Raw genomic sequence first — 14,962 nt, 5'->3', positions numbered from 1 at the left:
CAACCAATCACACCACATCTTGGCCCTTACTTATCCAAATATGACTAGCAATAGTAAGTTGCACAATGAGATGTGAGAGGCATCAAGTAGAGACTTTGTCCAGCAACTCCATATTTTAACACATGAGAAGTGGGGGCAGGCTGACACCCAGCATTACAATTCTCTTTACTCTTGATTGTTGCCATGTTGGTCATGGAGAGGTTGTCTCTTGGTTTTCTTTGTTGATGCACAGTCATCCCTATAAATACACAGAAGGTAAAGCTATGTTAGGGAACTAGACTTGCAGAGGAAACATAGCACTGGAATGCAAGAACCAAAACTTGTTTTGTACCCGACAATAATAACCGCCTGTTTGTTTTGGAGGGACAATGGATAACAGTCACATAAACCATATGCCACAGAAGGGAGTAGACCCATGTACATGGAGACATTTTATACAATATTACAATGTTTTGGGGTATATCTGACTTGTACCCTTAGATCAAGTTGATGTGTTCCATACCGATTATTCTGTCCATAATGTCTTCTTTCAGTAGTCCTGGCTACAGTCTTCCATCCTGTTGTTTTCCCTTCGAGTTAGGCTCCTTTAATTTGTTCCCTGAAACTTTCTTCACGTTAAAGAACAAAAACCGTGAACAAATGTGCATTAGGCTCCAGACCTGCAACATTGTACTGGTTTACTGATACTTTAATCAGGCTTCAAGAGAAACGTGTATAGCAATTGGCATGATAGTTCCTAGTTGAGCCGTACTCACTGTCGGGGTCATTGAAACTGAAGCTGGCCGTTCTCTTTATCCCACCTCCCGGACAGGTTATCCCAGGCATTTCACGTTCCAATGGCACGGTCTCCTGAACCTCAAAAAAAGAAATGTTCTATTCAGCTACAACATTTCAAATGCTCCGAATTACATTTTTTATGATAATTTCGGACAGGGTGCGTGGTTGCCTGTCGTAGCGTAGCACATTTATATTTGTATATCAATATATTGGGGGGGGGGGGAATTTTGACCAGATTTGAATATTGGGGGGATGTCCCCCCCCCCAATATTCATTATTTTATATATATCAATTCATTGTGATTACGGCCTTTATCATCGCCCTCTTACGACGCAATCCTTTCAACGCAACGCCTGACGAAAACAAGAGACAGGAAAGATGAGGTCAATTATAAAGACGCCTCAAGCTGAAATCAGACCAGCAGGTTCACTTCCCGCTTGTTATACAGATTTACCACTGGGTGGCAGCAACAAACACTTTGATTGTGACTTCAACGACTATAGGAGATGACTTCGATTATACTTTACCTCTCAAATTGTACGCGCTACATGGTGGTGGTGGACCACGACAGTGTTCCTTGACTGGTGCCCAGGACCACCGATTTTACTCTGCAGTATCTCAGCCAGCCTTTTGTTTCTAAGGCTTAAAAGAGGGCTGTGGACGGCTGCATCTCAAATGTCAAGGTCGATGGGACACCTCGATGCAGATATACTGCATCTGTACGCATTTTAGTTGTACGTTCTCATGGAGTTGTATTGAGCCGCTGCTGTCTAGGGATGTCTTTGTTATGGGCCAGGTGCAGTAGTCAAGACGTTCCAGTATAGTCCATAGTGTAGCCTAGTGCACAGCTCACAATCAGATTGCTTTACAACCAGACAGACCTCTGTTGAATTCACCAGGGAGACTCAGTCCTCGCTCTCTCTTATGGATTGGGGACTGTGCCTAAAAGCCTTTTTCTGTTCCTCACTGAATTATGGGGGGAGGGGGGGGGGGTTGCTGGAGTAAGAAACTATGGTCTATGTATGAAAGTGTGAAACTAGCGAATGGGCAGCTATTGCCCTTCCCTTTGGCCTTATATCCCTCCCTCCTTCCTTTCCTCCCTCACTTTTCACATTCAATGGTTCTCTTTGTCTTTCCAGTAACATGCAGCCCCAGCCGATTAAATACAAGGAATTAGTAGTCAATTTTAGCCTGCCAAACATACAAACAGAAACTAAATGGCTTAATGGCACACGGACAGGGATTTGGTTGTTGTTGCACTCAACACGTCAGCAACACATGTGAGGTTTTTATCCACACACTTTGAATTACACAACGAATTCCTCCGACTTATAAAATAATTTCACAACTATTCTTTATTTTCTATAAATAAAACGATTTAATAGATGACGACATCAGTAATATTTGACAATTGTACTTTCTTGTAAGGAAGCAAACACGCAGCGAATGTATAGCAAAATAAAAGAAACAAAAATCCAGAAATTGAAAGCATGACAAGAAAACATTTATTACTTAAATAAAGTCTACAAGGTAATAAGATCAGTATAAATTGACACATTTAAAAGAATAGGCACATGGTTTTACAGCCGTAATTTACATTGCATAGACAGATTGACGTCGGTTAATGAATCAGCAGTGCGATAGGTAAAGCATGACGTAGCCTTCTACGTTTGTTTCATAACAGTTGTGATTGTTGTCCTTAGAAATTGTATTTTTCTTTTGTAAAAATGATAACCACGACTTATGCTTGCAGTTATCTTTCATATTTTCTTTGTAATTAGCCTACTGCATGTAGGCCTAAGTAGCGTCAGCAAAAAAGGAAAGCAGTCATTGTCAGGCCCATAAAAAGGACGTGTGACTGGAATCATTATGGGTTGACGTCGTTTTGTTGTCATGATACACACAGCAATTTACTCATTACTTTGTCAATAGGCTACCACATATTCCGAGGATTAAACTGACATAGGATGCAGTCAATTTAGTGCTATTGGCACGTGTATATTGAGGTAATGTGATGTTCAGAAGATATGTATGCAAGCTGAATTATTTTTCCCTATTATTTTTCCTTTTCTCCCATAACCTGTTTAGCTGTAGTCCTTGAAAAGGAAGGCGCCACACATCGACAATAAAATAAGTAAATAGAACTCCTACTATCATTATCTTAATAGAATATACCTACGTTTATATAAAAAAACACATGTAATTTTTTTTACCAAAGCAGTGGTGCAGATGTATAAGTATATTATTAAATTCCAACATGATAAATGTAGTATCATAATGATAACAATTATGCAAAAAAATGTCAACATCAGTAATGAACTACTCATACAAAATAACACTATGAATGACATCACAAACATTTCCTTTAGTTTGGTTAATATAATCAGATTACTTCAGGTTTAACCCAATTGTACCAATCCTTGAGGCCCCACATTATCTTTTATCAATTCAACGACAACCATGATAACTCTGGTCTTTTACTGGTTATGCAGAATGTCAGGTCTCCAAAGGAAACAGTCCAATCTGAACTCACAAATGGCACATGATTGGCTTTCGACTATTGATTCTCAGTCTGTGTGGCAGGAAAGGTGATGTTTTTATGTTGAAATACTAAACAGTATAAAAGGCCACTATGGGTTCATCTGGCATTAAATTGGCTAAAAAGCGCAAACTTTCGGTAAGGGTTCAGGAAAGTTTCAAACCCACACACACATTCACACACACACACACACACACACATTTACACACACATCAACACACACTACGTCTTTCTCTCTCAGGGTCTCGTGAGGGTGGTGTAGACGGGCTGCTCCCAGTGTGTTGGGCTGTGGGAAGGAGCAACACTGGAGGGGTCTCCTATGGTGGTGTACAGGGGCCTCTGTGTGGGCCCCATGTAGGAGAAGGCCGAGTACAGCCCTGGAGCCTGGCTGGAGTGAGTGTAGTAGGCCCCTGTCGCCTGGTGGTCCCCGTACTCAAACTGGGCCCTGGAGGGCAGCGAGGGGAAGGCCGAGCCGTAGTGGGGTAGGCTGAGGGGGGCGTAGGTGACGTGGGCCCCCGACGCCGAGGACGACGAGGGGGAGTCGCCGTAGTGGCTCGCGGACTCGCTCTTGATCTGGGCCTTGGAGGGGTCGGAGGAGGAGGCGGAGGACGTGGGGGAGGGCGAGGCCTGCTGCTGCTTGGACAGCCAGGCCGCCGAGTGGCCGCTGGCGGCGGCGAGGGCGTACGCGTACGACGTGGCGGAAGAACCGGGGGCGGCGGCGCCCTGACCGACTCCGGGATGCCCGTTGGGGGGGAGGTACTGGTCGAACTCGTTGACGTCGAAGGGCTCGATGTTGGACATCACCTCGTGGCTGATCTCGCCGATGTCCATGGCGCCAAAGTCGATGTGGGGTTTCCCCCCTGCTGAGGAAGGGCCAGTGCCGCCCTCCGCCCCCACCCCCAGGGCTCCGCGGGAACCCGCTGACCCTCCTCCGCCCTCCCTCTTCCCCTCGCCCATCTTCCCAGACTGCAGCTCTGTCTTTGGGGTGGTGGGGGGTGTGGGAGGGCTGTGACCTTGACCTGGGAAAAACAGAGAACAACCAACTACATCAGCTATAGAAGTTACACATGGAGTACACACAAAAATACACTTTAGTAGAAACTATTCTCCCAAGGGAAAGGACTAGGTCTATAAAACGGGTATTTAGTTCCAAACGTGACAACAATATCAAGCAGACTAGATGGAAAACCAACCACAAGTGAGTCTAAACAGTGAAAGACCGCCCCCCCCCCCCCAGCTCACCTGCAGAATGGTGGTGATGATGATGGTGATGATGAAGGTCCGCCAGGGGCGACCCGGCGCCCCCTCCGTTGTGGCCGCCGTGCTCCAGGTGCAGCGCCTTGTAGTGGGCCGGGGCGTGGCCGCCTTCACCCTCCCCCTGGCTGTCGGTCTCGGAGGTGGCCCCCAGCTTGCCGTTCTTGCGGCGCCGGGGCTGGTACTTGTACTCGGGGTAGTCCTTCTTGTGCTGCTTCCTCAGGCGCTCCGCCTCCTCGATGAAAGGCCTCTTGTCGCTCTCATTCAGGAGCCTGGGGGAGGGACAGATGTTTGTTTTAGGCCTCTCAGGTCCCCCAAATGTTATATTTAATTCAAGATTCAAATTGTGTCCTTACACACCTAGCCATGTTACATTATATGCTGGCTATTAAAAGGAATAATATGATGTCACATACTGTAATACATCTATATACATCTGAACCAGTGTCAAAGTTGAGAAATGTTTGAGTAGATTTATTTAATGTTGTGTTGAGGTGTTTTCCCATGCCCCCCCGTGCCCACCTCCACAATTTCCCCAGAGTTTTGCTGAGTTCCGCGTTGTGGAGGTGAGGGTATTGGTCCGCCAGTTTCCGGCGCGCTGCCTGCGCCCATACCATGAAGGCATTCATGGGTCTCTTCACGTGCGGCTTGCTCTTGCTCCCGTTATTTACGCGCACGGGCATGGGCACGAGCGTCCAATCATATCCGTCGAGCACCTGGCTGACAGCTTCGCGAATGCCAATGGGAAAACGGCCATCCTCTTGTTCTGTCTTGGCAACTAATCCACCGTCTTCCCCCCCTTCCGCGCCACAAAGCCCGGTCAGCTGCTGTGACTGGCCGTTGAGCGGCGAGTCCCGACCACCGTTTGCCCCGGAATGCGCCGGTGATAGCGATTGGCCATCATCGGAGACCCCGGGACTCAACTCCGCCTCGGACAAGCTGTGATCCTCTCCGGACATTTTCTTTTATCAAACAACAGTTCCGTGTAAAATAAAGTTTCAAAATTTGAAGCTGTCAGAACTTTAAGCGGATTTGTGTCGAACCTGATTCTTGCTTTTCACATGCAATGCGTTGCGTGCGTAACTGTCCAAGGCATACTCAGAGCCGTGCGTAAAATTCGTCAAAATCCTTCCCTTTGCGCGCCCCTTTCCCCTCAATCGGGATATTGCGCACACCTGAAATGATAAAAAATATAATTGATTACTTAAATATTTTGAAATATATCAATAATTGCATGACCAATTTTTATTCAGTTATCAAACAAAATACACCCACATAGTTCGGCTTAAGTTTCATCATATTTGTTGGTAAATCTTTAATGCAATAATATAACTTTCGAGTTATATAATTGCATTCATGGAGTAACATTTTGACACAATGTTGTATCCTGTATTAAATAGAAGATCTTACTGGCAAAACTAAAAACAAGTTACATTATAATATACAAATATGAACTACTGACTAAGAAAAATGCGACGGTTGAGCAAGTCGGGACAATAAAAGTTGTTAGCATCTCGACAACAGTAGGCTATACGTCTTATTCTCACAGTTGATCGTGTTTTGCAGATTTAGATATTACCTAAACTGTTACATTGTGGCGGAACAATGGGTCAGAACTAAGCAAGATTACAATTTTAAGATCTCTTATCAACTGAATCAAAACGTTAAAAAGTGTATTTTATTCCCATGCCAAAATTACGAATACAACTTACCTATGTGCAGTTTCAGAACTCGCTCGTTCAATACGGGAGTTCGTGCGCTCCACTGTAGAACTGTGTGACGCTCGTGCTCCGTCCCCTGCCCCCTCGTTCAGTTTGCCCTGCGATGAATGGCTGCTCTGTATGGTGCGCCGGAGCTTAAAGAGCGCCGTTGTGCGAGAGAAACCAGAAAAAAAGTGATTGAAAGTGGAAAACATTCTCAAAGAGGCAGCATTCCAACACAGAGTCAGCGCCACCCTCTTGCGCACACGCTGAACGCGTATTGGTCATCTTACATTCTCCTCCTTTCTTACTGGTGGACAGCGTTGTCGTTATTGCCTGTCCGTCCGTCACCATGAATATTTCCAATGAAAAGAGGTGAGATTTTACATCGGAGTGGCTTAAGTGACTTTACAGTGGGTCCATTTAGAGTCCAAATAAGGCCTGCTTTGTGAATGTGTTGATGTGTTCTATCAAATAAATAAACACGAATGAGAAGAGTTATTTGTGGTCAACTTAAACTACATTTGACAAATGTAACTGTAGCTATCACTATTGGCATTATGTCATTGGCTACAGTAAAGTTGACAGCCTATCAGAATCAACTTCAACCATGAAAATATTCCTTGCAATTAAAGAAAGACAAAGACAGATAGAAAGGGGACTCTGGGAAATTATATGCCTGTCAAGTAAACCCCCAAATGGCATGGTTTGTGGTGTTCTATTTGAGATTGACAATTCAGAAGAAAAAAAAAATGGCTGCAAGTCACTGTGAAAAGTAAAATGGTCACATACTAACTATGATGGGTCACACATCAAAAGAGCCCATATCTTTTATGGCAGTTCTTCTCCAAAAGACATCCACACCTACTCAAAGATTTTCCTGGTCACGGCGAAAAGGCTGAAGAATCTTGGTGACAAGAAATAATAGCCTGGTTGGAGTCTGTAACTGTTGTGAAATGAGGTGAATCCTGGCCTACATTATAGATGTTTCACATGACACAGTTAATGATTTCAATGGTGAATTTGGACAGGTTTGCACTGTTGCATTATTTAAACACACCGATGGACTAAATATTACAGCAAACACACACACACACACACACACACAATGTGCAACAATAATCCCTGTGTCTCTATCCTTCCCATGTTGAATCTGTGTCTCGGATTCTCTCGCCCTCTCTCTCCCGCTTTTCCTCCCTCTCTTTTCCTCCCCTCTCTTTCTTTACTCTCTTTGTCTCCCTCTCAGGTGCACTGTGACCATGTGATCAAACGGCCTGGCCTCCGTCGACTGGCCCTCGTCAATGAAAAAATGGGGGAACAAAAAGCAGTTTTGTGCTACATCTCAGAAGAAGAAGAAGAAGGGGCGAAAAAAAAACATCATAACAGAGAGATGTGTGTGTCTTTCTCTCTCTAACGCCAGAACACGGACACAGTCACACACACATAGTCAAATGCCCAGGACTAGACAAGACACTTGGAGCTCACTCTTTCCGTTCAACTTTGTTCTCCATGTTGACCGAAAACCTGGATTCTATGGGCCTTCTTTTGGGGTGTTGGGGTTGTCAGAGGGCTCTGTTTTGATGATGAGGGTATGTCGGCTGTGCTTTGCACCCCTGTCTGGGTGGCTGTGGTCTGGTGTGCTTGGTTTGTGAGTGGCTGGTGGTCTGGTTGTGTCGTGGAGCTATGGAGCTGAAGGTCAAGGAGATAGTGTGGCGAACGTCTGGGAAGCGTGTGTTGCCGAATGGGTTGTCTTGATGTTTGTTATGGAACCATGGGGGATTGAGGAAATAGGACAGTCCACCACAAGTATAGTTGGAGACACTTGTTTGAATTGCTATTGAATCTCTGCTGAACAGGCGGTTTTTTGGTTCAGGAAGGCTTGGTCCAGGTCTGGGAAAATGACCTTGTAGGATCGAGTGAGAATTAATTGGGTTTGATGTCATTTGATGTCAACATGTATTGTTATGTTGCATGCAGCTCACACAGGTTGTGCAGTGCAGTATGCATATGCAACAAGTGTCATTGTGAACTTTTAGCAAAGGCTTGGTATTATTATTTTTTGAATATCATATGTAAGAGATTACTTACTGTATGTAGGCACACTTTGCATTTTTTATCTTGATATGTAAAGTGTTCAACATTTTAAACCGCTAATATACAATACTGAAGAACGTCAAGTTTATACTCTGCATTGACAATGACCATGAATCACCTGCATTAAATGGCAACACAAGTTGATTGCCTTTAAGCATCTAAATGTTTATTTAAAAAATGCCATGTATTTGGCCAAATTCGGAATAAACAAAGTTGCTAAAGTTTTAAAGAAAAGGATAGAAAATAAAAACTGATACTTACAAATTGTTTGCTCATTTTCACTTGCATATATAGCCTACTTAATTATTGACTCCTCAGAAACGTTATGTTAACATCGCAGAAATGTCTGTTACTATAAAACGCTGAAACGGTTTAATTAATCAGAGTGCAATAATTATTATTCAACAAATCGAAATTATTATTAGAATGTCTGTATCTTTTTTTAATGAATTAGGGAAATTATGGGTTGAAAGAATTTCTAAAAATAGGAACGATCGAGCTGCTTTGGTCGTTAAAGAAGCCAAAACGTCCTAAAATCCTAACATAGGCTACACATTTATAAATGTCTAACAATTCTACAAAATGTATAGGCAATGTTGTTTTTAATGTTTCTCAAGGCTTTCACTGTGAAACAAGCTCATGCAATTAATTAGAAACAGTTCCAATCGATAGTTGATAACTGTATTATGGAACAGTTTGGCTTATTGTGGTTTGAAAAAAAAATAGGCCTATATATCTTGTTTTCTTTCGTTAAGAGAAAAAAAAACACGAATTATGGACATTTATTTACGGTTCGTTTTAAAAAACGAAATAGGCCTACTAGTCTTCAATTGAAATACAATTTCGATTATATTAGGCTTATTCATACACGTTTCCTTACTTTCTTTTACACTAAAGATGTGGGACCATATTCTCTAATACCTAATATGCCTGCCTAAATTGTGTTAATGCTAATTCAATACAGTACATTTTCCCTAGCCATTCTCAAATTACTTTTTAGAATTTTCTCGTTTACATTTCATGTAATTCCTACTAAGTTAACTACATAAAAATTATAATACAGCAAGTTTAGTCATGGTACAAAATTGTTCAATCTTAACTGCAGCATAACTGAAGGATAATGTCAGTTTAAAAATCAATTTCTGCAACCTGTCTTATTTTAAATTCAACATTCGGAATCAAATATCATTAGACATTTGTATCCTAGACATATCAATGTCCTTTGAATCTGTAAATAACGATTTTTTTTTATTGTGTGAATCTCTGTCGTCAAAACCACAGTGTCACCCACATCTCCTAATGATGTCTGAATGTCTGGAGCCGGTTTCTAACATTTAGTCTAATTGATATACCGTCCTCTGTGGCCCTGAGGCCTGCTGTATGACTCACTGTGAAAATAGAACTCACATGGTGCCATTAACCAAAAGGACATACATCGCCCTGCTCTAACCTGCCATGTGACTGTGCTAATGGAGAGCATGTCACAAGAGGCACCATGATGCAGGGGCCTGGAGGGGTGTAGAGGAGGGAGAGAGATGGGGAGGATGGGGGTGTGTGGGTGGGGGACTCGTGATGCGTAGGGCTCGAGGGTGGTCACCCTTCAGGTACGTACCGTCGGCCATTTTGTGTCATGTTGAGGGTGTGTGGTATTTTGAACAGGGGTTTTGTACGTTCCGTGACTCCGTCGTGGCTGATTGAGTGTGTGTGCGTGTATGTGTGTGTGTGTGTGTGTGTGTGTGTGGGGTGGGGGTTGCATATGTGTACTCCTTGCAGGGGTAGAAATAGGGGTACTGATGTTCCGTTCCATGGACAGAACGAGGAGAAATAGGAACGAAAGACATAGAAAGACAAAATAAAGAGAGAGGGAGGGAGAGAGAGAGAGAGAGAGAGACTGACCTTTTGTTTTGGCCCGCGGCCACGCTCGAATCCTCAGGGAAATTCCTGAAATCTGACTTGAGGCAGAGGAGGAGGCCAGACGGCCGATAAGACGAACATGAGCAGCGGTCAAGTATTCACAGACCGGTCACATTCTGCATTAAACTGTCGTATAATTGAGATGGGAGTTCTGTTCCTTCCCACGTCAATGGGACGCTTTGGACAGAAATGAATGGTGTCGTTTATGCAAAATGATGACGCATACTCAGGTCAGGAACACAAAAATTGCCTGCACAAGGAGAGGAGGAATTCCTTTGATTTAAGTGATTTCAATTGAATTTATGTTTCTTGACCATCAGAACCTCTGTTTTGAAGACATATTATATAATACCCAATTGCTCTGAAAGTGCCAAATCAATTAAAGGAATAGTTAGGATGAGTTCAAGACAAGTTCGAGACAAAATCAATGTATTTATTACACATATGTGAGGTGCAGTTGTCTGTTACACTCACGTTGAGTATCACAGAAGACTGAAATCAAGAGACTATATGGTATCACAATATGGGAGGATACAAAATGATGAACGTAGCCTTTTGCAGGCACTGAAAAAGGACACTGTATGCTAGATAGCTTTTGTTTAGGTATTTAGATAGGGCTCCTAGAAGTGGCCTTGTCGCTCCTTCTATTTTCCTCGTTCAAAGTTGCATGGCATTATACACTTTGTCAATATTGTGACCTCTGACTTACATCAGCGACACAGGCCTTTCTTAGTCGCACCTTACAAAGACCTAACTTATGGCTATGCAGGCATAATAAAACAGTACAATGACAGGTTATCAATGATACAAGAAACATAATTAATAGATAGGCATATTTCTCTCCTGGACATAACCAAGGGTCATGTGCTCATGAGCTTAATATTGCAAGATATAAATCATACGTTGTTTATTATATTCAGAACATTTCAAACAGTATAGAAGTAATAAAGTAATCACTATGTTTAATTGTTGTTAACTGATCAATATTTTAAGGACATACCTTTTCAGTTTCTTACTACTTTCTTATTATTACCTCCATAAAGGCTCACTGGACGGGTTTAGGACAGTGTTATGTTATGGGATGTTTTTATGGATTATAGTTGTTTATTTTTGTTGTTGTTTTGTTGCTGCTATATATTAAGTTGGAAATCAGTAACATTTATATCCACGTGATTCAGGAACAGGGTACATTCCACCAAAACTCTCTCGGTTACAACCCTTTACGAAGTAAATATCCATAACTTTATCCAATGCTGTAAATAGTGAACTAAATCATACCGACACAGTTTGATTTAAACCCTTAAAGTCTTTTTTAAATACCGGTACGGATGGATTCAGAATGACTATTATTAGACTAGGATATCTGGTGACTTCTGAAGCCAACTCTGCTCTGTGCTCTGTGACTGGATGAATGGAGGAATCTTTCAAGCTTTGAAACCCGAGAGAGCCATGTCCACTAAGACCACAGGGTTTTCCTGGGTCAAAGGTCACCTTTGATATCAAGGGTCACCTATTGTCATCTGATTTGGACTTTTTCTATTGGAGGCCCTTTTAATTCCCTAGATGAGGTGGCAAAAATGACCAGATACAGTTAACTGTGAAGAGAAGTGCAAGTGCATGTTTATTAATGTTGACATTGTGTGCTGACGTGCAAGTGCATGTCAGAAATGTCCAGTGCTCGTCTCAAAATGACCTGCTTCCAAATTCACGAATAACTGTGACTTTTTAGTGTCGTGATTTAGTGAACGCAGGCCATGAAGGGATGCATAAAAAATGACGGCGCTCCCTGACCTTTGTCTCCCTTCGCCCATTCTCGCCCATGAATTAGCGCAGCTGCGCGACACTTAAATGGGTCCCCCTCTCTCTCCCCTCGAGTGTCCGCGACCCGCCATGAATCCTCTCTTTGTGTTTCGTCTGCAGCACTTCCCCGATTCTTGCCCTCTCCTTTATTCTGGTGGTGGTGGGTGGGGGGGGGGGGGGGGGTGAGGTGGCTGGGGAGGGTGGGGGGGTAGGGGGTGGTATTGGCTTCGGTTAGCGGGGTGGTGGAGGGATTGTGGGGGCGGGGGGTAACGGGATGGATCTGGGTGATGGTGCTGGGGGTGGAGGAGGGTGGGGGGCTGGGGGGGTTGTTGGACCGCATTCCTGTGCAGCTGTGGAGGCTGATGGAGCGGGGGGGGTGGGGGGGGGGGGGAGGTAGGCGGGCAGGGGGGCAGTCAGAGCAGGATCATCGCCTCGCAAGAGACATGGTGAATGGGCTATTGTTCAGTCCAGGGACTGTGTATCTACACTCTAGGGAGAGATAGAGAGAGGGAGGCAGGGAGGGAGAGGGGGGGAGGGAGGGAGGAAGGTTGAGGTCGAGGTGAGAAAGTGAGATGGCACGGCAAAGGATGGACGGAAGGACAGGTCGAGAGAACAGGATTATATGTCTGAGAGAGAGAGAGAGAGAGAGAGAGATAGAGAGAGAGAGTCTGTTTAAGTGAATAAGGAAGTGCGAGACTCATTGTAAAATAATAGCGATGATGATGAGGATGCTGGTCACGATGAGGATAATGGCGAGAGGGACAATGGTGGCATTAACACAGCCACGACGTCAGAAGTGAACTCTAACCCTGGTCATCAAGTCACAACATCTCCTCAGTGTCACATGGCTATTACTCTGCAATAGAAACATGTCACACAATATTGCAGTGAAGCCTCTACTACCGACACACAGTGGAATCGCACATGACACCAAGTCATGTCAAATAGTGACCCTTGCATTACTTTGCAAGTCATTTGGCTACACATATATTAGACCTCTATTTGGCATGTACGTTTGTACACTATGAAACAGGCAAGACTGACCATCCTTGACTTGGCTGATTTGTTTTGGATGTTGCTTCATGTACTGTAATGTCAGCAGCAGTAGCAGATCATATTGTTGGTCAGTGAGGAATGTGGAACCACACAAAGCTGTTTACAGCTTTGCTGTGTCCCAGTGAATCAAATGTTCCACCGTCCAGAAGATAGATGAGATGAGTCTGCCACTAGTTTGTTCCTTTGATTTATGTCCTACCACTGAAATAGTAGACAGCCAATCCGTGAAAAGGATCGCTGCAAATGTAGTGACAAAACAAGAAGGAAACAAAAACGCTGAGATAGCCTGGACACGACTACCTCAGGCATCTTTGAGGGACTGGAGATCTTGTGACCTCGGGGTGCAGGGTGGTGGTGGGGGGGGGGGGCATGTCAGACTACTCAGCTGCAGTATGAGATGCTGTGGACAGCCTGGACCCCCCCCCCCCCACCCCTCAAGATCCCCTACCCCATCTGATTACCCTGGTACCAAAACCCCCTCCCCCCATCAAACACACACCAAACTCTCCCCCACCTCTCCACGTCCTCACTCATTTAGACTGTGATGAGTTTGGGTGTAATGGGGTTGTGGGAGAGAGGGGTGTGTGTGTGTGTGTGTGTGTGTGTGTGTGTGTGTGAGCGGACGGACGGGGGATGGGGGGTCACCATCACCAGATCCTCACCTGCAGCCGGCAGACGATGGGGTCTCCTGCGCACAAAAGTGTGTAACGCAACGCAACGTTACCAGCTAATGCAGCTCGGTTTCCTCTGCCAATCAGGGGCTGCGACTGCTTGGCAAAACAAATGAATCTCCCTCACATACCTACAGACGTGCACGTATACGCTGGAACGTACGGTATGTCGTATGTGAACATCAAGGCCTGGAATGTCTTTGACGTTACAGAATCCTAATAAAAGGATGTGGGGAAACCAAATAAAAACAAACTCTAAGAACCAGTTCTCCAATCTGTCCTTTTTTCAGGCTGCAGTCACACACACAAAAAAGTGCGTGACGGGAAAATACTTTTAGGGATGGGAGGAGAGAGAGGGAGAGAGAGAATGAGAGAGAGAGAAGGAGACCGAGAACGAGAGAGAGAGAGAGAGAGAGAGAGAGAGAGAGAGAGAGAGAGAGAGAGAGAGAGAGAGAGAGAGAGAGAGAGAGAGAGAGAGAGAGAGAGAGAGAAGAGAGCACGTCACTTTCCAATCATGAGTTTTTCTCAGAACATTTAATTAGGCCAAGTGAGCAGGAGAGGGGCCTGAGGGGCTTGAGGGCAGCCAGCGAGATGCCTGAATGAAAGACGTTGTTGTTGGATGGGTTGAGGAAGAAGAGATGAAAGAAAGAGAGAGAGAGAGAAAGAAAGAAAGAGCGAGAGATTCACTCTCCTATGCTTGGGTTTCTATGTTTTTCTCCCTTTAACATGCAAACTGCTTGAAGAAAGAGACCCCAGTTACACATGCAGTCTTGGGCCAGCACAGCTGGAAAGAGAGAAAGACGGAGGCACAGACAATCAAATTTACAGACAGATACAAACAGACACACACACACACACACCAAGGGTAGTTGCCTGTGGTGGTTCCCAGACCAGTTGGGGGCCTGTACCCTCTGCTGTGAGCAACACAATAGCCCTCTGTCCACCCCCCACCCACCAACCACATCAGTTCACAGTTCCACCACACACAGCAGCTCATTATGAGCTTGAGGACCCCCCCCCCCCCACACACACACACACACACACACACCCTGGATCGCACCACTTAGTTCCCAAATACTGTCCCCCTGCCCTGGACGCACGCTGTTCCCCAGCAGTGGCAACATAGCCCCCAGGGGCTGGGGAGGACAGGGGAGGAG

The 14,962-nt window shown here is 44.6% G+C and overlaps 1 protein-coding gene across 1 annotated transcript; it reads right to left on the bottom strand.

Moving 5' to 3' along the window:
• Positions 1 to 2,114: 2,114 nt before the first annotated feature.
• Positions 2,115 to 6,384, bottom strand: LOC136965028 (transcription factor Sox-10-like). The gene is made up of 4 exons (XM_067259005.1): positions 6,283 to 6,384; positions 5,093 to 5,745; positions 4,559 to 4,842; positions 2,115 to 4,335 (listed from the first exon to the last, which is right to left on the bottom strand). Exons 2-4 carry the CDS (start codon positions 5,527 to 5,529, stop codon positions 3,554 to 3,556), a joined length of 1,503 nt encoding a protein of 500 aa, XP_067115106.1. The 5' UTR covers positions 5,530 to 5,745; positions 6,283 to 6,384; the 3' UTR covers positions 2,115 to 3,553.
• Between the last annotated feature and the right edge of the window lie 8,578 nt (positions 6,385 to 14,962).

This window comes from Osmerus mordax, chromosome 21, assembly GCF_038355195.1.
Source record: "Osmerus mordax isolate fOsmMor3 chromosome 21, fOsmMor3.pri, whole genome shotgun sequence".
Taxonomy (NCBI): domain Eukaryota; kingdom Metazoa; phylum Chordata; class Actinopteri; order Osmeriformes; family Osmeridae; genus Osmerus; species Osmerus mordax.
Note: the sequence above shows the minus strand (reverse complement) of the source record. Positions and strands in the feature narration are given on the sequence as shown.